General features: G+C 55.3%; 2 protein-coding genes across 5 annotated transcripts; both read left to right on the top strand.

The window, feature by feature from the left end:
* The first annotated feature begins 1,687 nt into the window (after positions 1 to 1,687).
* Positions 1,688 to 6,775, top strand: c1h2orf76 (chromosome 1 C2orf76 homolog). Its single transcript, XM_057054268.1, has 5 exons — positions 1,688 to 1,944; positions 2,455 to 2,505; positions 5,436 to 5,473; positions 5,697 to 5,778; positions 6,405 to 6,775. Exons 1-5 carry the CDS (start codon positions 1,815 to 1,817, stop codon positions 6,479 to 6,481), a joined length of 378 nt encoding a protein of 125 aa, XP_056910248.1. The 5' UTR covers positions 1,688 to 1,814; the 3' UTR covers positions 6,482 to 6,775.
* Positions 6,776 to 6,858: 83 nt separating this feature from the next.
* Positions 6,859 to 22,622, top strand: ccdc141 (coiled-coil domain containing 141). Of its 4 annotated transcripts, none has more exons than XM_057053600.1 (26): positions 6,859 to 6,996; positions 7,098 to 7,297; positions 7,685 to 7,807; positions 7,936 to 8,127; positions 9,592 to 9,676; positions 9,810 to 9,938; positions 10,217 to 10,351; positions 11,278 to 12,723; positions 12,880 to 12,993; positions 13,236 to 13,538; positions 13,805 to 14,050; positions 14,184 to 14,348; positions 14,444 to 14,566; positions 14,803 to 15,012; positions 15,104 to 15,268; positions 15,722 to 15,859; positions 17,123 to 17,263; positions 17,331 to 17,519; positions 17,594 to 17,762; positions 17,872 to 17,984; positions 18,170 to 18,328; positions 18,407 to 18,804; positions 19,956 to 20,073; positions 20,177 to 20,415; positions 20,505 to 21,368; positions 22,241 to 22,622. In XM_057053600.1, exons 8-26 carry the CDS (start codon positions 11,464 to 11,466, stop codon positions 22,404 to 22,406), a joined length of 5,280 nt encoding a protein of 1,759 aa, XP_056909580.1. In that variant the 5' UTR covers positions 6,859 to 6,996; positions 7,098 to 7,297; positions 7,685 to 7,807; positions 7,936 to 8,127; positions 9,592 to 9,676; positions 9,810 to 9,938; positions 10,217 to 10,351; positions 11,278 to 11,463; the 3' UTR covers positions 22,407 to 22,622. The 4 variants fall into 4 exon arrangements, with proteins under 4 accessions (XP_056909580.1, XP_056909596.1, XP_056909606.1 ...); XM_057053616.1 differs by having other exon boundaries at positions 6,887 to 6,996; positions 7,067 to 7,297; XM_057053626.1 differs by having other exon boundaries at positions 6,912 to 7,297; positions 20,505 to 20,866.
* The last annotated feature ends 391 nt before the right edge of the window (positions 22,623 to 23,013 follow it).

The raw sequence follows: 23,013 nt of genomic DNA, 5'->3' as shown, positions 1-23,013 counted from the left end.
CCAGTTCGGCTCCAGTTTAAGGCCCAGAGGTCCCACACACACTTTTTTAGCAGGAAACAGCGTTTTCATGTTTTCATATCTAACAGAAAAGTGTCACTCAGCTTCCGTGTAAATGTCAGCCCCAGCCTGTGGGCTCTGACGGGTCTGACGGGCCTGATTGGACTCGAGGTCTCCTCGGCACCAACAGACCCTCCAGACACGCAGCTGCACCACCAACATGAGGCTTCCAGTCAGATTTAATCATCCGCGTCCACACGAACATCACCTGATGAGACGAAAACATCTGATTCTGATTCCAATCAGAACCAGTGACATCATCTTCTCGGCTGACATGGTGTCATGTGACCTCACTGATCATGACCTGTGTCGGCATGACGACGCTCATTGTTAATTTAGCTCCATATTTTGGAGGTTAGCATTGCAGCGGCTGCTCCGCTCGGCCGACCTTCGCTGACCTCCAGGCTGAGCTGCAGGACGTCCGCTCTGTTTGGAACAAATGATGTGATTTTTCTCTCTGCTTCATTTAACATTTGGTCCAATCAATCATCTTCCAGCTGAGAATGAGCAATCAATCAAGCAGATATCAAACAATCATCAGTCCAATCTGCTGCTCAGAACACGCCGGATTAATACCTTCATCTGGGTGATTTGCTTGGTGTAAATGTGTGAATGAGTTTTTAACTAATGACGCTGTAAAAATAGATTGAACAGCAAAGTAATAGATGAGTGTCGTGGCGTCCGGGGCTGCATATTAAAGGGACAGTTCACCAGAACCTCCGCCTGTTCCTCGGGATGATCCTGAGCTTGTGGAGGAGGAAACATCCTACCAGCCCGATCTCAACCTTACTGGATCATCTCAACTGGAACCAGGAAGCAGCTCAGCTCTGATACCAGACTGACCCTGACAGAACTCAACCAGGAAGTCACAACAGGACCAGATGTGACCGGCAGTTTTTACCCCAACAGCCAACAGGCAGAATAAACACGAGACACAAAAATAACACAACATTACAACCCTGGTTCATCTCCCACCGGATGCTGTGAATCCATCTACAGACGTAAACACAGACTGGGAGACGGATATCAGAAGTTGAGGTTGAGATCTCTGCGATTTATAATAGTCCCAGTTCCAGTTTGCCCAGAGTCAATTTAAAGTGTCTAACAGACATTTGTGTGAGTGAGTTGAATTCATCTCAGTTTATTCATAACGGCTGATTAATAATGAAACATCTCTTCAGATTCACTCAGTTTTCAATCAGTCAAATATCCACATGGGACAAAAGGGACATCATTCAGTAAATAAATATGATAAATATGGATCATGATTAAATAATTATTACTTATGAAATGAATTGATTTGCTTTTAAGTCAACACCAGACGATTAAATATTGAAAGGATTCGTTTCTCCTAGAAATGTGTTGAACAGCAGCGACGCCTACTGGTCAGCGTGGATCCGTTTCACTTTCCTGATTTGAACCCACAATTCGTGGAGTATTTTTGGGTTTAGTCAATTTATTTTTTACTGGGGGCTGATTTTTATCACTAAAGCATAATGGTGATATTACCTGAGCTTTCTGCTCACGTCAGGCTTGGTTTTCTTTGCGCTTGTGCCTCCCTCAGTCCGACCGACAGGGGGCGCTAACGCACCGAGCGCTGTTATAAAGCAGGCGAGGAAGAAGGAGCCTCGGCCATCGACTGATCGAGCCTTGCTGACCCGCATCGACTTCTCAGGCGGAGAAACCTCGTTGTTCACGCACAATTCGTGCGCTCCGCCGCGACATCTGCCGGGGCGTTAGCGGGGGTCCAGCGGGACATGGCCGGAGAGGCTGTGGTCACGGTCCGGTTGGTCAGGTCTTTCGAACACAGGAATTTCAAACCGGTCGTGTTTCACGGAGTCAGTTTGGATCAGAAGGTGCTGGACTTCATTCAGCTCGTCAGAGACGGTGAGATTGAAGCGGAATCGGGCAGGAAACAGGAATAATGTGGCCCCGTTGGAGCTGGAAGTGCCGGCTCCTGCTGCGGGGGCTCCAGGTGTCGCTAATGGGCCGCCATTCCTCTGGCTTGTCCCCCGCTGGCGGGCTGAGGGAGGCGGCTGGAGTTTGTGAGAGGTTCCGCTGCATCGGTCACTGAAACGAGCAGTTTAGAGCTTTAACTCATCAGGAGGATCGCGTTCAGCGACACTTTTATCATCCCATTGATCCCGGAGCGCCAGGACTGGAGTGGGAGTCCCCAACAGAACCGCAGGATTTAAAGAGCTTTAGTTCCTTAAGCTATCCACAAAAATCAACTCTTGAAAAGATTTGTTTTGTGCTAATATAAGACAGCAATGTTTTAGTTCACATTGTTGGACACAGTCATCGGGAACTTCACGTGAACCATAAAAACACTGACACGAATGTTGTTTTCAATGATTTCCCCCAGTGTTAATGTGACGGGCTGCTGTTGTCTTCCAGATGTTGCCAAGAGACCCGGAGTTCCTCCCCCCTTCAGGAACCACGACTACGGTCTGTGTGATGTGCTAACTTCAGATTTCATTCATTAAATATGGTTTATTGAATTTAGACGTTGATGTGAAGCAACCTGCCACAGACCTGCCGCAGCTCTGTCCTGGACCTGCCTCAGCTCTGTCCTAGACCTGCCTCAGCTCTGTCCTAGACCTGCCGCAGCTCTGCCCTAGACCTGCCACAGACCTGCCCTAGACCTGCCTCAGCTCTGTCCTAGACCTGCCGCAGCTCTGCCCTAGACCTGCCTCAGCTCTGTCCTAGACCTGCCGCAGCTCTGCCCTAGACCTGCCACAGACCTGCCGCAGCTCGTCCTAGACCTGCCGCAGCTCTGCCCTAGACCTGCCACAGACCTGCCGCAGCTCGTCCTAGACCTGCCGCAGCTCTGCCCTAGACCTGCCGCAGCTCTGTCCTAGACCTGCCACAGACCTGCCGCAGCTCGTCCTAGACCTGCCGCAGCTCTGTCCTAGACCTGCCGCAGCTCTGCCGCAGCTCTGTCCTGGACCTGCCACAGACCTGTCCTAGACCTGCCTCAGCTCTGTCCTAGACCTGCCACAGACCTGTCCTAGACCTGCCGCAGCTCTGTCCCAGACCTGCCACAGACCTGTCCTAGACCTGCCTCAGCTCTGTCCTAGACCTGCCGCAGCTCTGTCCTAGACCTGCCGCAGCTCTGCCCTAGACCTGCCGCAGCTCTGCCCTAGACCTGCCACAGACCTGTCCTAGACCTGCCTCAGCTCTGCCGTAGACCTGCCGCAGCTCTGTCCTAGACCTGCCGCAGCTCTGTCCTAGACCTGCCGCAGCTCTGCCCTAGACCTGCCGCAGCTCTGTCCTAGACCTGCCACAGACCTGCCGCAGCTCGTCCTAGACCTGCCGCAGCTCTGCCCTAGACCTGCCGCAGCTCTGTCCTAGACCTGCCACAGACCTGCCGCAGCTCGTCCTAGACCTGCCGCAGCTCTGTCCTAGACCTGCCACAGACCTGCCGCAGCTCTGTCCTAGACCTGCCGCAGCTCTGTCCTGGACCTGCCACAGACCTGTCCTAGACCTGCCTCAGCTCTGTCCTAGACCTGCCGCAGACTGTCCTAGACCTGCCGCAGCTCTGTCCCAGACCTGCCGCAGACCTGTCCCAGACCTGCCGCAGCTCTGTCCTAGACCTGCCGCAGCTCTGTCCTAGACCTGCCGCAGCTCTGTCCTAGACCTGCCGCAGACCTGTCCTAGACCTGCCGCAGCTCTGTCCTAGACCTGCCGCAGACCTGTCCTAGACCTGCCTCAGCTTGCCCTAGACCTGCCGCAGCTCTGCCCTAGACCTGCCTCAGCTCTGCCCTAGACCTGCCGCAGCTCTGCCCTAGACCTGCCTCAGCTCTGCCCTAGACCTGCCGCAGCTCTGCCCTAGACCTGCCTCAGCTCTGCCACAGCTCTGTCCTAGACCTGCCGCAGCTCTGCCCTAGACCTGCCGCAGCTCTGCCCTAGACCTGCCGCAGCTCTGTCCTAGACCTGCCTCAGCTCTGCCCTAGACCTGCCGCAGCTCTGCCCTAGACCTGCCTCAGCTCTGCCCTAGACCTGCCGCAGCTCTGCCCTAGACCTGCCTCAGCTCTGCCCTAGACCTGCCGCAGCTCTGCCCTAGACCTGCCTCAGCTCTGCCACAGCTCTGTCCTAGACCTGCCGCAGCTCTGCCCTAGACCTGCCGCAGCTCTGCCCTAGACCTGCCGCAGCTCTGCCCTAGACCTGCCGCAGCTCTGCCCTAGACCTGCCGCAGCTCTGCCCTAGACCTGCCGCAGCTCTGCCCTAGACCTGCCGCAGCTCTGTCTCAGCTTTGTCCTAGACCTGCCTCAGCTCTGTCCTAGACCTGCCTCAGCTCTGCCCTAGACCTGCCTCAGCTCTGTCCTAGACCTGCCTCAGCTCTGTCCTAGACCTGCCGCAGCTCTGCCCTAGACCTGCCTCAGCTCTGTCTCAGCTCTGCCCTAGACCTGCCTCAGCTCTGCCCTAGACCTGCCTCAGCTCTGCCTCAGCTCTGTCCTAGACCTGCCTCAGCTCTGTCCTAGACCTGCCTCAGCTCTGTCCTAGACCTGCCTCAGCTCTGTCCTAGACCTGCCTCAGCTCTGCCTCAGACCTGCCTCAGCTCTGCCTCAGACCTGCCGCAGCTCTGTCCTGGACCTGCCGCAGCTCTGCCCTAGACCTGCCGCAGACCTGCCTCAGCTCTGTCCCGGACCTGCCTCAGCTCTGTCCCGGACCTGCCGCAGCTCTGTCCCAGACCTGCCTCAGCTCTGCCCTAGACCTGCCACAGACCTGCCTCAGCTCTGTCCCGGACCTGCCTCAGCTCTGTCCCGGACCTGCCGCAGCTCTGCCCTAGACCTGCCGCAGACCTGCCTCAGCTCTGTCCCGGACCTGCCGCAGCTCTGCCCTAGACCTGCCGCAGACCTGCTCAGCTCTGTCCCGGACCTGCCTCAGCTCTGTCCCGGACCTGCCGCAGCTCTGTCCTAGACCTGCCTCAGCTCTGCCCTAGACCTGCCTCAGCTCTGCCTCAGCTCTGTCCTAGACCTGCCTCAGCTCTGCCTCAGCTCTGTCCTAGACCTGCCTCAGCTCTGCCTCAGCTCTGTCCTAGACCTGCCTCAGCTCTGTCCTAGACCTGCCTCAGCTCTGCCCTAGACCTGCCTCAGCTCTGCCCTAGACCTGCCTCAGCTCTGCCCTAGACCTGCCTCGGACCTGCAGGAACAGAAACTCACCAGAACAGACGATTCTGTTCAGGATTGTTCTCAAACATTCAATGATTCTTTTGTTGTTTTGTTTTTTCTATAAATGTTTGAACTTAATCACTAAAGATGAATCGAGGCTCCTCAGAATCTTTGCTTCAGGGTTCTGCTGTTGGTTCTGATGGATTTTCTTTCTTTGAAATCACAAACAAATGAATCACGGTTGTAAAATGTTTTCTTTTCCAGACACGATGAAGATCGTCCACCAAGCGTTTGGAGCCAAGGTCAGTCTCCGGGACGCTGCGTCTCGGGACGCTGCGTCTCCGGGACGCTGCGTCTCCGGGACGCTGCGTCTCCGGGACACTGTGTCTCCGGGACACTGTGTCTCCGGGACACTGTCCTGCTGCCCTGTACTGTCCACAACCCCACTGAGGAGGGACGCTCTTCTCAGGGGCTTTGACCTTCCTCAAAGCATCATTGTGTGTTGTGTTTTTCATCGTCCTGCAGACCAACGAGCTGGTGGTGAGTCTGGACGACGATGAACAACTGATTCTGCACAACGACCAAACCCTCCGAGAGGCCGGAGTCGGTAAGATCCAGGTTCCCCTGGGACCAACATCTGGATGGATGATGGGTGGATGGATGATGGATGGATGGATGCATGATGGGTGGATGGATGCATGATGGGTGGATGGATGATGGGTGGATGGATGATGGATGGATGGATGATGGATGGATGATGGATGATGATGGGTGATGGATGATGGGTGGATGGATGGATGATGGGTGGATGGATGGGTGGATGGATGGATGGATGATAGATGGATGATGGTTGGATGGGTGGATGGATGATGGATGGATGATGGATGGATGATGGATGGATGGATGATGGATGGATGGATGATGGTTGGATGATGCATGATGGTTGGATGATGGGTGGATGATGATGGTTGGATGGATGCATGATGGTTGGATGCTCCTGGATCTAACGGGTCTCAAGATGACGTCACCATCTTTACTGAACGGTTTTGAATCATCTTAACTTTCATTTTTGGGGTTTCTGAAGGATGAAAGGGACCAAAGGGAGAGAGAGGCGAGTCTGAGCGTCTATTATTTAATGGAGGATTTGGGGGGGCCACCAGGGGGCGCTCTAACCTGTGCTGGTTAGCCAGTGGCTAATATGTGTGAGTGACCCGGGCGCCTTTGTCGTTGCAGTCAATGAAACTGAGGTGGCGTTCTTCCGGAGGCGGGACTACGGCCTCTACAAAGCCAACCCCACCTGTCTGTGGTGACATCGTCCGCCTGTCTGTGGCGCCATCGTCCGCCTGTCTGTGGCGCCATCGTCCGCCTGTCTGTGGTGACATCGTCCGCCTGTCTGTGGCGCCATCGTCCGCCTGTCTGTGGCGCCATCGTCCGCCTGTCTGTGTGACATGATTCTTACTTTCCAGCAGAAATCCTTGAGGTCAGAGGTCAGAGGTCAGGAGGACAAGAGCCTTTTAATTTGTGCTTTTAAGGAGGTGTTTATTATTTCTGTCCTCCTCTGACTGTTTTATGTTTTATTTGATCAATAAAGGTGGTTGAACATTTCTGGTGTCTTCTGATCTTTACCTGCTCGTGAGCACCAACCTTGTTCCCGTCAGAAGCCGGAGCGCCGGCGTTCCGAGGAGCCGCCGGTGCTGCTCCGCGGCGCTATATTTAGCCCGGCCACCATCTGACGCTGGCCTCTATTTTTACTGCCTCTCTGGTGTTTTGGTGCTTCAGAGCGGCGCCGGCAGCAGCAGGAGAACGAGCTGAAGCGGAGCAGCAGGTAGGAACCTTCATCCTGACGCCAGGCGGCAGCTGCGTCTGATCGGCCGTCGAGCGCTTTCATCTTTCAGGTTCTTTCATCTTCCTGATGGAACTTTCCAGGCGTGAGCGTCTCGAGTCTCCTGTTCAAGGCCGGTGATTAAAGTCGTTTAGTCTCATCACCTTTGATAACGACTTCAGTCTGCTGGGGCACGATGACGCCTGCAGCCACAGGAGCCCTCAAGCTTCCTCCATCGTTCACCACCCTGAGCACGATCGCCATCCAGGCCGGCCAATCACAGCTCACCGTCTCTGTCCTCAGGGTGAGGCGCCCGTCAGGTCACATGACCCTGAAACTCTGCTAACAGACCTGATCACCTTCAGCCTCCTACACGTGCTGACAGTGGGAAACTGGCTTGAAGCCTTATTTAGATATAAAACGGCACATTTGGTTAGAGTTAGCAAGTTAGCATTAAGCTTTTACTCAAAGCTAACAGTTAGCTGTTGCTGCTAACGCTGATATTCCAGGTCAGACCAGTTCAAGTTCACGCAAAGTCACTTTTCTGTCCATGAGCTGTTTCCTCTTATAGCACAAACTATTTACTGGTGTGTGTGTGTGTGTGTGTGTGTGTGTGTGTGTGTGTGTGTGTGTGTGTGTGTGTGTGTGTGTGTGTGTGTGTGTGTGTGTGGTGGGGGGTGGGGGGGTGCAGAGCGGCTCACTCATCCACCTCCAGCTGGTTCAGGTCCACCCAGGCCTGAGTGAGATCGGATCCGACCTGGATGAGAACCAGACTCTGATCCAGGACCATCAGCAGCTTCTGCAGAAGCTCCAGGTTCTTCCAGCAAAATGTTCTTCAGATGTTTTAGATGGAGCAGCTGGTTCCAGCGTGACTTTAGAGGACACGTTTGACTGGGATCTTCTGAATATAAATCAACACTTTGATGTAAAACCTTCTGTCAGAAACACGAGCGTGAGGTTCTGTCTGTGGTGAGCGGTCGGGGAGAAGATGGAGGGAGGAAGGTGAAGGAGGAGGGCCTGTCCGCAGCCATGGCGGCGTCTCTGACGGAGGCCTGGTCGCTGCTGCTCCACCTGCTCCACCGGAGACAGGAAGTCCTGATGATGGCGTCTGAGTTCTACTGCAGAGCCTCGGAGGTATCAAACCTTCCCAACATCTCCAACCTTCAGTCTGAGGCTGGTTCTGCTGCCCAGAAGAACCTGGCAGCAGAACCAGCCTCTGCGAGTTGGATCAAAGCGTCTCTGTAGATTTTTGGATCATCTTTAGAAACAGAAGCTCCTATTTCAGAGCTGTTTTCTGACTTTTGCTGCTTTAACGAGCTGCTGAGGACGATTGTGGAGCCAGACTGACGTGGTCACGTGTGGTCGGGCCACGGTCACCCTGAGCTCCTCCGGTGGAGGCCTCGTGGTCACGCGTGGTCGGGCCACGGTCACCCTGAGCTCCTCCGGTGGAGGCCTGGTGGTCACCTGTGGTCGGGCCACGGTCACCCTGAGCTCCTCTGGTGGAGGCCTCGTGGTCACCTGTGGTCGGGCCACGGTCACCCTGAGCTCCTCCGGTGGAGGCCTCGTGGTCACCTGTGGTCGGGCCACGGTCACCCTGAGCTCCTCCGGTGGAGGCCTCGTGGTCACGCGTGGTCGGGCCACGGTCACCCTGAGCTCCTCCGGTGGAGGCCTCGTGGTCACCTGTGGTCGGGCCACGGTCACCCTGAGCTCCGCTCCTCCGGTGGCCTCCTCGTGGTCACGCGTGGTCGGGCCACGGTCACCCTGAGCTCCTCCGGTGGAGGCCTCGTGGTCACCTGTGGTCGGGCCACGGTCACCCTGAGCTCCTCCGGTGGAGGCCTCGTGGTCACCTGGGTCGGGCCACGGTCACCCTGAGCTCCTCCGGTGGAGGCCTCGTGGTCACGCGTGGTCGGGCCACGGTCACCCTGAGCTCCTCCGGTGGAGGCCTCGTGGTCACGTGTGGTCGGGCCACGGTCACCCTGAGCTCCTCCGGTGGAGGCCTCGTGGTCACGCGTGGTCGGCCACGGTCACCCTGAGCTCCTCCGGTGGAGGCCTCGTGGTCACCTGTGGTCGGGCCACGGTCACCCTGAGCTCCTCCGGTGGAGGCCTCGTGGTCACCGTGGTCGGGCCACGGTCACCCTGAGCTCCTCCGGTGGAGGCCTCGTGGTCACGCGTGGTCGGGCCACGGTCACCCTGAGTTCCTCCGGTGGAGGCTCGTGGTCACGTGTGGTCGGGCCACGGTCACCCTGAGCTCCTCCGGTGGAGGCCTCGTGGTCACGTGTGGTCGGGCCACGGTCACCCTGAGCTCCTCCGGTGGAGGCCTCGTGGTCACGTGTGGTCGGGCCACGGTCACCCTGAGCTCCTCTGGTGGAGGCCTTTCATGTCCTCGGTGGCGCTGTAGCTCTGGATGGTGCTGAAGGACACGTGTTTGAAGTCGTCTTTATTAGCGCCACCTGCTTCCTGACGGCCTCTTTTCCTTCTTCACGTCTTTAATTCGTTGTCTTCTTGACTCGTAGATCTTCTTAAAGGTAGAAACAGCAGGAACTGGGTGAAGGGGGGCCATCGCCGTGGTAACTAACGTGTTCCTGCCTGCCTCTGCAGTTCGCTGCCCGTCTGGACACGTATGAGGATCTTCAGCTCAGAGCAGAACAGGATGGAGGGACAGACGTCACATGCACGAGGCGAGGTATCCTTGCTAACGTTAGCGCTAACGTTAGCGCTAACCTGAGCATTTACGCTACGCCCTCGGCTACAACTGGAATATGAAATGTTGAATCTGGTTGAATCTCGACGTTTGTGGTTTTGTGTTCACATTTCAGAACTTCTGAAGAATTCGCTGCAGGTTCTAACCAGCAGCAACGTTCTCTTTCAAAGTCTCCGACAGCTCCAGAGACCGAGGCCTCCAGAGGAGCGGAGGGGTACTGCAGGCGGAGGGCGCCTGTGAGGAGGTGCAGGTTCTCGAGGTGTCGGGATTCACTTTGTCCGTAAAAGTCTCGTTAAAGCAAAGAAATGACTAATTTCCACACATCAAGTTTCAAATGAACAAAATGACTCCATGAGAAGTGAAACCACCCAAAACAAATGAGAAAAAGGGACCTGAGTCCGATTGGTGGGCAGGGTGATCCAGATCACTCAGGGGACAGGTCCACTGACGTGTCCTGGCCTCAGCTTTGATCTGAGTGAACCTGGAAGCATCTCATCCAGGCATTGTTGATGTTTCTCCCAGGATTCCCAGTGCAGCAGCGGGGTGGTGCTGAGGCTGGAGGAGCTGGTGGAGACGCTGCAGGACCGCAGGAGGAGGACGGATCAGGTCCTCAGACGGCAGCGGCCAGACAGCAGCCAGGACGGAGACCGGTCTGACGTAAGACCACAGGAAGTCCACCTGGAGGTTCCGGAAGTATTCCGGCTTGGCTGTTCTTGATTTAGTCGTTCTGGGTTTTGTGTCTTCAGTCCCAACGTGAGACCGTCTGGTCTGATCATAAAGCTGCAGATCCTCACAGAAGAGGGTCGTGATCCAGATTAGCCCGAGTGGACCGGGTCTAATGTAGAACCAGAACACACATAAAGTCTCAGCCAAGCATTTAAAAATAATCCAATTAAACTTTACAGTTACAACTTTACAAAAATCTCTTAAAGGGACGTGTCAACGTTTACGAAGAGAAAGGTCACGGAAAGCTCTCGATCTGGTCTGTGATCCCGAGGTCTGATCCCTGATCCCTGATCAGATCCCTGATCCCTGATCAGATCCCTGATCAGATCCATGATCCCTGATCCTTGATAAGATCCCTAATCCCTGATCAGATCCATGAGCCCTGATCCTTGATCAGATCCCTGATCCCTGATCAGATCCCTGATCCCTGATCCCTGATCAGATCCCTGATCCTTGATCAGATCCATGATCCCTGATCCTTGATCAGATCCATGATCCCTGATCCTTGATAAGATCCCTGATCCCTGATCAGATCCTGATCCCTGATCAGATCCCTGGTCCCTGATCCTTGATCAGATCCCTGATCCCTGATCAGATCCATGAGCCCTGATCCCTGATCAGATCCCTGATCCCTAATCCCTGATCCTGATCAGATCCATGAGCCCTGATCCCTGATCAGATCCATGAGCCCTGATCCCTGATCAGATCCCTGATCCCGGATCCCTGATCCTTGATCAGATCCATGAGCCCTGATCCCTGATCAGATCCCTGATCCCTGATCCCTGATCCCTGATCATGGGTCAGTCAGAATAGTAACGATAATCAAGGTATAGTGATGAAATCTGTCTTCTATTCAGAACTGGAGTCTTTCAGGAGGACCGAGTCTTGAGCAGATCCAGAACTTAGGACCCACATCAGCTGACAACCAGGAGCTGGAATCAGAACCCGGTGATTTACATCCTGCATGTGGACCAGCTGAGACCAAAAACCTGCAGTTTGGGTTCAGCTTAAACCTGGAGAACAAGTCCAGGTTAGATGTTCGGATGGATTTGGAGGGGACCAGAACCAAGCAGCCTGGTGCCACATCGTCACAGAATACAGAGACGCATGGAAGAGGCCCACATCCTGAGACTGGACCAGAGGACACCAAGGAGTCTAGATCAGACATGGAGACGTATTCCAATGAACCTGGAGACCCGCGGTCAGAATTTAAGCCAGACTTGAAGATTGCATCTAGTTCAGACCTCCAGTCAGATTTAGAAGATACTAGAACCCAGCACTTTGGATCCAGTTCAACGGACACTGACCTTGAGTCGGAACCGAGAGACCTGTCTCCAGTCTCCAGACTAAAAGACACTGGAAATGTTTTGACAAATTCCAGTTCAGGGGAGACCAGAGACCCTGACCTGAAGCAAGGGTCTGAAACCCCAGAAGCCAGGAACGCGACCAGAGTGATCCATCCTGGATCCGGATTAGATCAGACAGGATGTACTTCAGACGAGCTGCAGACATCCGCTTCTGTGAAGACCACAGACCTGGAATCAGCACCACCAGGACGGCGTGAGTCCATGCCCCAACCGAAGCCCGTCTGGAGTTTAGAGCCACCTGCGGAACATCATCCCAAACTGGCTCCAGGTGAGACCACAAACCAGCAACCTGGACCCAACACCCTGGAAGCCAGAGACCTTCAGCCTGGATCCACATTACAGCAGGACTCAGAATTAAAACCAGATTTGTACAAGTCTGCATTAAAGCCTGAGCCTAGATCAGTCCGGACTGGGAACAGGGACCCCGGGCTCAGGGTTAGTAGAATCCCTCTACTGATCTCTGGATTGGGCCTCAAATCAGAGGAGACCCCAGGTCCTCTCCCTGGGCCCAGGGTCGATCTCACGCCCGGGTCCAAATCACCAGTGCTGGAAGCGTCTCTGTCTGAAATAAAGTCCGGATCAAGAGAAAAAAACAAGTCGGAATTCAAATCTGACCAGTCAAGATCCTCTTTGGATCCAAAACCAAAGCAACACAGGCTGGAGACCGTCCTGAGACCGTCCTCACCCAGATCAGATGTTCAGCCAGCTCAGACCACAAAGGTGCCGTCTGGATTTGTGATGGGTGCAGACCTGGACCTGGGACCTGGGTCAGGTGAGGAGCATCAACCCACATCAAAGGAAATCTTGGCCCTACAGTCTGAGTCCAGATACCAGGCTCCCATAAACCGGCAGCCAGAGGAGATCTACAGGACTCAACCTGAAGAAGAGAATCAGAACAAACAGCTGATGTTGTCATGGGAACGTGTGATGGACCAGGTGACCTTCTGCCTCCTTCCTGTTCTTCCACGAGTTTATTTATTCTGAATCAACACACATTCATCACTGAACAAACCTGTGTGTGTGTGTGTGTGTGTGTGTGTGTTGTGTGTGTGTGTGTGTGTGTGTGTGTGTGTGTGTGTGTGTGTGGTGCAGACATGGAGCTTGGTGCATCTGGGCTCCAGTGTGATATCCAATAGTTCAGGGTGGCAGCTCAGAGAGTCTGAAGATGCCCTGAATACACACCTGGATCTGCAAACACGTACAGAGGTACACACACACACACACACGCACACACACACACACACACACACACGCACACGCACACGCGCACACGCACACACGCACACGCGCACACGCGCACACGCGCACACGCGCACACACGCACACGCGCACACGCGCACACGCGCACGCGCACACGCGCACACGCACACACGCACACACGCACACACACACACACACGCACACACGCACACACACAGATTTCAGATTACAATCTGATTTGTGTCCAGTCTGCAGACCAGAACATGAAGGAGATCCTGGCTCAGATCAAGGGACTTGAGTGGACCTGCAAGACCAGTTTCCAGCATCCCAGTAAACCCAGCAGGCCTCTGACTCCCCTGAAGGTCCTGACAGAACAGCTGAGGAACAGGTCTGGTGCCGCTCAGTCTGCAGACCCAGCTGCTTCACCGAGTCCTCAACTGGCCCATCGAGCTGATCTGGTCTGGGCTGAGCTGAAGAGTCTGAAGATGAAGATCAGTTCAAACCTTCAGCTGCTCAGACCCTACGTCGGGTTCCTCAGGATGGCCCACCAGGTGAGCAGAGACGGGTGTTTGGAAGCCCTCCGCAGAAACGGATCAGACATCATTGCTCCAGGTGGTCGTCTCATTAGGTTGATGGTCGTCTCATTAGGTTGATGGTCGTCTCATTAGGTTGATGGTCGTCTCATTAGGTTGATGGGCGTCACCAGTGTTTCTCCTCGAGTGTGGAAGCCATGATGGGAGAAGTGGTTGATGTGATGAAGCTCAGAGCTTCCCCCTGTAGATGTGTGCTGTCAGCTGTGAGTCTTCCTGTTGTCCAGGTGGAGGAGGACATAGAAGAGCTGAGGATGGCCTTCAGGGGGCAGGAGGAGGAGCAGGAGGAGCAGGAGGAGCAGGAGGAGCAGGAGGAGCAGCAGCAGGAGAAACGAGCTGAGAGTGGAAGTGTTAGGAGCAGCAGGTCCAGACCACAGACGAAGAAGAAGTTCAACAGCAGCTGGAAGGAAACTGGACAGAAGTTCCTCACAGCTCAGGAGCTGGGCAACGGCTTCCTTCGCACCGTTGCCACGGTAACTGTCAAAATGTCACGTTAGTTTGTGACTAATGGGACGAGATGAACCGTGTTGGATGAGGCCACGGGTCCTTCACGACCCCTCCAGCTGTGGTGGTTTTGGTCAGGTGACCCGATGTGTCTGTGCTCAGATGTCCGGCGCACAGGTGAACCTCCAGACGCTGCTGCCGGAGGTGCGACGGCAGCTGGAGCATCTCGACGCCATCAAACAGGAAGTGAACGAGCTGTGGCGCCACCATCAGGTCCAGATCCAGCAGCAGGCGTCCGTCAGGAGATACCAGGACCGACTGCAGAAGGTGCAGAACCACCCCTTTGTTCTTGTGCTGGAGCACCTTCAGCGCTGCCACACTGTCCAGCACAGAGGTTCTGGTTCTGGTTCTGTGTGTTTCAGATCCTTCAGGACCTGACGAGTGTCTCTGAGCTGTTGGACTCCTGCACTCTGATGGACCTGGGTTCAGATGTCCAGACCTCCAGGCTGCTGGAACACTTCAGCCAGGCCAGACCCCATTTTACCGTAAGTCCTGGATTTGCTAAACCTCCAGAATGTGTTCCACAGGAACCACAACGGACCTTAAAGAACCAGGGGAAGTTCTGCCCTAAATCAGAGGGGACTGGCAATGTTGCAATTGTTGCCGAGGTGTTCTTCATTGCTCCTGGAGCTTTGGTAGCAATGAAGAACTATTGATGTCCATCTAACTCTGTTTGGAGACATCTGCCCACGTCTTACTTGTCTTCATCTTGAATGTCCAGCAGCTGGACGGTGAGGTGGAGGACACGAAGCAGAGCTGGGAGACCCTGAGAGGAGCGCAGCACCTGCTGGAGGTGCCGGAGCTGAAGGCAGCTGTGGACGAGGAGCCGCTGTCAGAGATGCTAAAACTCCACGGAAGTGTGAAGACTAAGATCTGTGGGGTGGAGTCCATCCTGGAGCTGACCAGCAGGTTCCACCACACAGCCCGGCAGGTGGGTCCACTCGGACCGGCAGGACGGACCGAGGAATGAAGGCAGACCTCGCCACCGCCTGTTGCATGATCATTGTTCACCATGTGTCCAGCTGGAGGTTCTGCTCAGGTCCAGTCCTGGAACTGGTCCAGCTGGTTTGGATGGATCCACCGAGGCCCAACTGAGTCACTTCAGAGACACACGGGAGCAGATCCAGGATCTGTTCAGGACCACCTCAGGTCTAAAGATGGAGATCTGCACCGCAGTCAGCTGCAGCGTACGACACACACACACACACACGCACACACACGCACGCATGCACGCACGCACACACACACACGCACACAGAAACAACAAACACACACACATACACAAAAACAACACAAACAGACAGAAACAACACTCACACACACACCATAAACGCACACACACACACGCACGCACGCACGCACGCACACACACACACACCACACACACACACACACACACATATACAAAAAAACAACACACACACACACAGAAACAAGTCACACACACACACACACACATATACACAAAAACAACACACACACACAGAAACAACAAACAGACACACACACAGAAACAACAGTCACACACACACACACAACACACACACACACAGACACACTCACACACACGCACACACACCTTTACCCCCCCCCCCCCCCCCATCTGGTGTCCTCACCTGTGTGACCCTCTCCTGGTCCAGGGGTGGACCAGGTTCCGGCTGGAGCAGCTGGACGCTCGTCTCGTCTCTCTGGACCGTGTCTTCATCTCCTGGGTGACGGAGGCGTCTCGCCGTGAGGACGGGCTCCACAGAGACGTTCTGGGCCGTGGCCTGGGCCAGGTGACCTGTTCTTTACGTTCTCCGGTCCAGTCATTCCCTGAGGAGCAGGGTTAGAACCAGAACCATGCAGCCGGGCGGGTTTGAACTGTTGTGGGTCACCAGCGTGTCCAGCAGAGGGCGCTGTGGTCCGCATGACCACGTGATCCATCTTATTTACTGACGGGTTTATAAACTGATCAAGAGTGATCAATGAGTCTAGAATTACTGATAGTTTAAAAAGTAGGAAAAAGGCCAGTTTAATCACAAGTCTGATCAAGTGTAATTATTATTTTATTAAGTTGAGCTGCACCTTTTCCTGGCTTGACTGGTGCTGCTGGTTCAGGCTGCTGTGTCACTGCCCAGCAGCTGAGCGAGGTGATGGCAGCAGTGGGATCAACCAGGACCAGGAGATCACAAATACGGCCTGAGTCAGGCCGGGGGAATTTCCCATCATGCACCTGTGTCAGCAGCAGCAGCAGCAGGGCTGATATAAGAGGTGGGCGGGGCTTGTGTAAACCTGTTATCTACCTAAAACCTGGGATCATCTGGTCCCGCTGCTGTCCTGTTACTGGACACCTTTGGAAGGACACGTTGTCCTTATTTTTGGGTTCTATTTCTGTTCCGAGGTGGGTTCTGTATGAGGTAGAACTGGTTCTAAAGCTCCTGGCTGATTCAGAACTTCACCATCTCAACTGTGGGATGAGGGTTGTTCAGGTTCTTCCTGGTCTGTGCAGTCTGCCGGGTCCCTCATGGGTCCGTCGCAGGGTTCTGCCGTCCTCGGGCCACTTACATGAGAATAATCTCAACAGTCGAGCTTTAGGGTTCGAGAATATTTTCTGTTTTAAACTGCAACCAGGTTTCTCTATTATTTCACTTCCTGTCTTCATCTATGCAGTCGGATTTACTCTCCGCTCAGCTAACAGATTAGCAATCGGACACCGAAGCTGTTCCTGTCCCCCTGAAACCGTCCTGCTCCAAAAATAATCACAGCTAAGCTCTGTGTACGTGCAACCGGCCCTGAACACAACACAGCCCGAAATTCTGTGCCCGAACGTGAGAAGCAACCGACCTGACTGGCCTTAATGCTAGCATGTTGCTTAAGCAGCGAAGCTAATGCTAATCTACGAGCAACAGAAGCTGCCCTGACTCTAGGAAATAAACATGTTACAGGATTCTAGGCTGGAAATGGCAACTAGTGCGACTGAAGAATCAACGAGAACCAAAAAGCTTGTTTGTAAAAGGAGATGTGGAATTTGAGATGATTTTGGACGTTTGATTTATCAGCTTCGTGACTCTTTTATGGACCTGAAGAAGCGTTTCCGCAGCCTGAAGTTGAACTTCCTGAAGAGGAACGACAGAACCAGGAACGTGAAGGCCATCAGGAACCAGCTGCAGCAGGTGGAGCTGTATGAGGAGAAGCTCCAGGTAGGTCCAGCTGCTGCAGGTGGAGCTGATCCTGGCAGAACCACCTCACCCCCGTCTGCTCGCACAGGTGCTCCAGAAGCGTCTGCAGGCACTGCTGGAGCGACTGGGGTCAGAGGTCAAGGAGGAGGGTGCGGCGTGTGAGGCACGAGCTGCCGTGAGCGAGCTCCAGAGACAGATGAGAGAGTTTGAGCAAAGTATCTGCAACCATCAGAGAACATTAGAGATGACCCACAAGCTGCAGCGGGCCACGGAGGAGGTGCTGACCCATCTCAGCCAGGCTCCTCAGCCTCCAGCAGCACTTCAACCCTCTCGCCTTGTTTCTCTCATCAGTATCACTTCTGGAGTGAGGAGGCCAGCGCCACCATCGCCCGCGTGGACAGGGCCTCCTCAGAGTGTCGCAGCACAGACGCCGTCTCTCTTCTCTACCAGCAGTTCCAGACGTTTGAGTGGCCGACGCTTCCGGAGCAGGACGAGAGGATCAGCCGGATCACAGCGCACGGTGACACGGTGATGTCAGCCATGACCTCGGGAGAGGACCTCGCACTGACGCGTAGGTGTGTGTGTGTGTGTGGTGTGTGTGTGTGTGCGTGTGTGCGTGCGCTCGTTAGGGGAAGATCAGGGACAGCGCTACACTGAGAAGACAGTCAGCAAACACTCCGAAGTGGTCGGATCCATTAAAGAGCTGAGCGACAGACTGATGGAGCTGGAGGCTAAACTAAAGGTAGAACACACACACACACACACACACACACACACACCACACACACACACACACGCACACACACACACACACACACACACACACACACACACACACACACACACACCTTTGGAGGTCTTCTGCTGAGCCAGGCTTTCACCTGATTGATCCACCATTGATGTTCTTGATTGTTTCTCTTTTTCCAGCTGAGGCAGCAGAAGGATGGAGACCAGGTGATGGAGGAAGAGACAGTTGAGAAAGATGAAGAGACGGAAGAAGCCAAAGAAAAGAATCTGAAGGAAAATAGAAGGATGAAAGATGTGAAACGGATGGATAAAAACAAACGAGAGCACTCGGATGAGCTGGTGAAACATCTCTTCAGGAACCATCTCTTGGTTCTAAACGTCTTCAGCTTCTGAAGCTCATTTATTTTGTCCTCTAAGCTGGAGCTGAAGGAGACGGGACACACCCCTGAGCTGGCCGCAGTGCATGATGGGAAGGCTGCAGCCAGCAGGAAGCAGCTGTCCCAGAAGACCATCAGTGAGGAGCAGAAGGAGGAGCAGGAGGAGCAGGAGCAGGAGGAGCAGGAGCAGGAGGAGCAGGAGCAGCAGGAGCAGGAGCAGCAGGAGCAGGAGGAGCAGGAGCAGGAGGAGCAGGAGCAGCAGGAGGAGCAGGAGCAGCAGGAGGAGCAGGAGGAGCAGGAGGAGCAGGAGGAGCAGGAGCTGCAGGAGGAGCAGGAGGAGCAGGAGCAGCAGGAGCTGCAGGAGGAGCAGGAGCAGCAGGAGGAGCTGGAGGAGCAGCAGGAGGAGCAGGAGCTGCAGGAGGAGCAGAAGTGGACCAGGTGTGGTTAGTGAGGGTGACCGGGTGTGGCTAGTGAGGGTGACCGGGTGTGGTTAGTGTGGGTGACGGGTGTGGCTAGTGAGGGTGACCGGGTGTGGCTAGTGAGGGTGACGGGTGTGGCTAGTGAGGGTGAGCGGGTGTGGCTAGTGAGGGTGACCGGTGTGGCTAGTGAGGGTGACGGGTGTGGTTAGTGAGGGTGACCGGGTGTGGTTAGTGAGGGTGAACGGGTGTGGTTAGTGAGGGTGACCGGGTGTGGCTAGTGAGGGTGACCGGGTGTGGCTAGTGAGGGTGACCGAGTGTGGCTAGTGAGGGTGACGGGTGTGGTTAGTGAGGGTGAACGGGTGTGGTTAGTGTGGGTGACCGGGTGTGGTAGTGAGGGTGACCGGGTGGGTAGTGAGGGTGACCGAGTGTGGCTAGTGAGGGTGACCGGGTGTGGCTAGTGAGGGTGACGGGTGTGGCTAGTGAGGGTGACGGGTGTGGCTAGTGAGGGTGAGCGGGTGTGGCTAGTGAGGGTGAGCGGGTGTGGTTAGTGAGGGTGACCGGGTGTGGTTAGTGAGGGTGACCGAGTGTGACTAGTGAGGGTGACCGGGTGTGGTTAGTGAGGGTGACCAGGTGTGGTTAGTGAGGGTGACCGAGTGTGACTAGTGAGGGTGACCGGTGTGGTTAGTGAGGGTGACGGGTGTGGTTAGTGAGGGTGACCGGGTGTGGCTAGTGAGGGTGACCGGGTGTGGTTAGTGAGGGTGACCGAGTGTGACTAGTGAGGGTGACGGGTGTGGTTAGTGAGGGTGACCGGGTGTGGCTAGTGGGGTGACGGGTGTGGTTAGTGAGGGTGACCGGGTGTGGCTAGTGAGGGTGAGCGGGTGTGGTTAGTGAGGGTGACCGAGTGTGACTAGTGAGGGTGACCGGGTGTGGTTAGTGAGGGTGACCGGGTGTGGCTAGTGTGGGTGACCGGGTGTGGTTAGTGAGGGTGACCGGGTGTGGCTAGTGAGGGTGAGCGGGTGTGGTTAGTGAGGGTGACCGAGTGTGACTAGTGAGGGTGACCGGGTGTGGTTAGTGAGGGTGACCATCAGGGTCCCTGAAGACTCCGTCCTTGTTTGGACTTTGATGAGACTCTCTCAAGTTTGAATTTAACAGTAGTTTTGTGTGTTCCAGCTGCAGCCAGATGTTCACCTCCTCCTCCTCTGTGCTGAAGGCTCAGTGTCAGATCCATCCCATAACTGCCCACTTCTGTCCTGTTGCTATGGCGCCACAGGCCACGCCTCCCCCAGCAGTGAGTCAGCAGCTGTTCTCAGACCTCCAGAGCAGTTTGGTTCTGCCACCTTCCTCCCGGTGCACCCAGCCCCCGTGATCCTGTGGTTTTCCTTTTTACCCAGGATGCCTCTGGCGGCGGCGGCGTGGAGGTGGAGACGATGAGCGAGGGTTCGTACGAGTGCACGTCTCCAGACGACATTTCCCTGCCGCCGCTGGCAGAGACCCCAGAGGTGGTCCACTCAGATGTGGAGGAGGGTTTCTCGTCCCACAGCTTCCACATCGGCCATCAGAGCTACCAGCAGCCAGATCTGGCTGGTTCTGGTCCGGCCCACGGAGGGACCGGACCCCCCCCACTCACCAGGTCTGTGGACGCCACAAGTGTTCTGTCTACCGGAGCCTGGTGGTGTCTGCAGCGTCTCAGGTGACATGTTTACCGTCCTTGTGTTGCAGCTTGTCTTTAGAGGACACGTCATCTGTCCACACTGGGGCAGGCTGCAGCCTTCCCTCCAGAACCTTCTGCCCCGCCCAGAGTGTCGCAGGTAAAAACGAGCCCCTCCCTCACAACCAAAGCTGCAGCCGTCCTCAGGCAGCCAGCAGGACAGACTCAGCAGGTGGGGACGTTGTGGACGACAGTCTCTGTCCACACGCTGATGGACGCGTCCCAGAGAAGAGCGGCGATACCGGGTCATGGCAGCGAAGCTCCTCGTCCTGGGGAGGTCTCCTCACACCCCAGATGGCTCCAGCCACCAACCCTGGATGCTGCACAGCCGCTGAAGAGACGGAAGAGTCTCGGTTCCCAGGCACAGCTCCAGGTTTCGGGTCTTTTCCCAACAGTCCTGATCATGATGGTCCACCCTGGGGGACCTGCCTACCAGCTTCTTCTGCCTGCTCCACCCACGAGCGCTTGACCTCCAGTGTCACCCAGCAGCGTTTGCATGAGCCTGGCTTGGCCCCCAGTGGCCCTGTGGCCCCCCAGCCAACATCTCTGGCCCAAGCTTTGCCTCAGCAGCCTAATCGGCATGGCGCCCACCCCCCTCCTCCACCTGGTCTACTAACTCCAGAACAAGAGGCAAACATTTGCCAGCCCGTGACCATCTGTGAGGAGATCAGGCTTACTCCTCAAATCAGAGGCCCCCCTCTTCCTGCTCCTCCTACCCCTCCCCAGGTCTACTCAGAGACTCTCCCCCAGGGACAAGGCTCTGGGTCGGCTCCTCGGTGCTTCACCCAGCCCCTGTCTGGAGCCTCTGTCATGGAAGGGTCTCCAGTCACGTTAGAGGTGGAGGTGTCAGGAGAGCCAGAGCCCAGAGTGGCCGGGTGGGTAGCTTACAACCATCTCCACAACAGCACAGAAGCCTGATGCCTTCACTGACCCCCCAGCTCAGCCTAGCTAACACAAGACGAGCCTTCGGACCAGTGTGTGCTGGTGTTGGGATGCTGCACTGGTGTTGGGATGCTGCACTGGTGTTGGGATGCTGCACTGGTGTTGGGATGCTGCACTGGTGTTGGGATGGCTGCACTGGTGTTGGGATGCTGCACTGGTGTTGGGATGCTGCACTGGTGTTGGGATGCTGCACTGGTGTTGGGATGCTGCACTGGTATTGGGATGCTGCACTGGTGTTGGGATGCTGCACTGGTGTTGGGATGGCTGCACTGGTGTTGGGATGGCTGCACTGGTGTTGGGATGGCTGCACTGGTGTTGGGATGCTGCACTGGTGTTGGGATGCTGCACCGCTCAAGAGTTTTACAACTGCCTCAAATCAGGGACCACAGCAAAGTTACCAACATCTGGAAGATCTCAACTGTGGCCTCACTCGTCTAAATGAGAGTCTGAGAGGAAAGTTGTACAACATCTTGAGCGCAGCGTTTGTGGTCCCATAACAACCAGGAAGGGATGGAGGTGCTGAGCCAGACCAGCGCTAACGCAGCCTTAAGAGGCTAACGTTAGCGCTGATGTCAGACGTGGTTCTGCTGGTTCTGCTGGTTCTGCTGGTTTTCTGGACCTTGACTGAATGAATGCATGAGTTTGGTTTTAGCTTCTGCATCTTTTCACCTGCTGCATCAAACAGCATCTCACATCGATGCATGAGGCTGATCTTTGATTTCAGCCTCAGTCCTGCTGTCAGCTGACTTTAGGGACGCTGCGTGTTTGTTGGGGGGCCGCTGACCTGTCGTCATGGTCACTCCAGGTGTCGGGACACCCCCAGCCTGGGCGGAGCTCTCGCCTGTGAGCACAGCAGTGATGGAGGTGATGGCTGGCGGCCGGCAGAAGCCCCCCACGTGGTCGCGGACTGGCCCCGCCTCTTTGGGACGCTGTGCGTTCTGCTGTGGCTGCTCTACCTGCTGGTACTGTGACCCCCCCAGGACCGGCCCCCCTCTCACAGGACTCCTCCATGAACAGCAGTCCTGAGCACTTGACTCCTGGAACCGGGTTCTTCTGGAGGAAATCGAGCATCCTGAAGAATAAACGATCAATAATTAAAGTGAAAGTCTTCACAGAAGAAGCTGAAGTTTGTTTGTTTGGTCCTCATGACTTCCTGTTGTCGTCCGTCATTAAACAGACTCCACGTACGTCTGCCTGGAGTCTTTATTCTTGGCATTGATACACGCACACACACACACACACACACACACACACACACACACACCCACCCACCCACCCACCCACACACACACACACACACACACACACCACACACACACACACCCACCCACCCACACACACACACACACCACACACACACACACACACAACACACACACACACACACCCCCACCCACCCACACACCCACGCATACATACACACACACACACACACATACACACACACACACACATACACACACACATACACACACACACACACACACACACACACACACACACACACACACACACACACACACACATCTCAGCTGTTTCATTTCCTTCTCCCAGAGCTCTGATCAGTGATTTAACTGC

Source organism: Takifugu flavidus, chromosome 1 (assembly GCF_003711565.1).
Source record: "Takifugu flavidus isolate HTHZ2018 chromosome 1, ASM371156v2, whole genome shotgun sequence".
Lineage (NCBI taxonomy): Eukaryota > Metazoa > Chordata > Actinopteri > Tetraodontiformes > Tetraodontidae > Takifugu > Takifugu flavidus.
Note: the sequence above shows the minus strand (reverse complement) of the source record. Positions and strands in the feature narration are given on the sequence as shown.

Bases quoted from the DNA above. Each gene is read 5' to 3' on its own strand.
- c1h2orf76 (XM_057054268.1), top strand. From the start codon at position 1,815: ATGGCCGGAGAGGCTGTGGTCACGGTCCGGTTGGTCAGGTCTTTCGAA. The intron at 5,474-5,696 runs GTCAGTCTCCGG...ATCGTCCTGCAG, and splicing joins ACCAAGCGTTTGGAGCCAAG to ACCAACGAGCTGGTGGTGAG. The intron at 5,779-6,404 runs GTAAGATCCAGG...TTGTCGTTGCAG, and splicing joins CCTCCGAGAGGCCGGAGTCG to TCAATGAAACTGAGGTGGCG.
- ccdc141 (XM_057053600.1), top strand. From the start codon at position 11,464: ATGGATTTGGAGGGGACCAGAACCAAGCAGCCTGGTGCCACATCGTCA. The intron at 17,985-18,169 runs GTAGAACACACA...CTCTTTTTCCAG, and splicing joins AGCTGGAGGCTAAACTAAAG to CTGAGGCAGCAGAAGGATGG. The intron at 18,805-19,955 runs GTGTGGTTAGTG...TGTGTGTTCCAG, and splicing joins GAGGAGCAGAAGTGGACCAG to CTGCAGCCAGATGTTCACCT.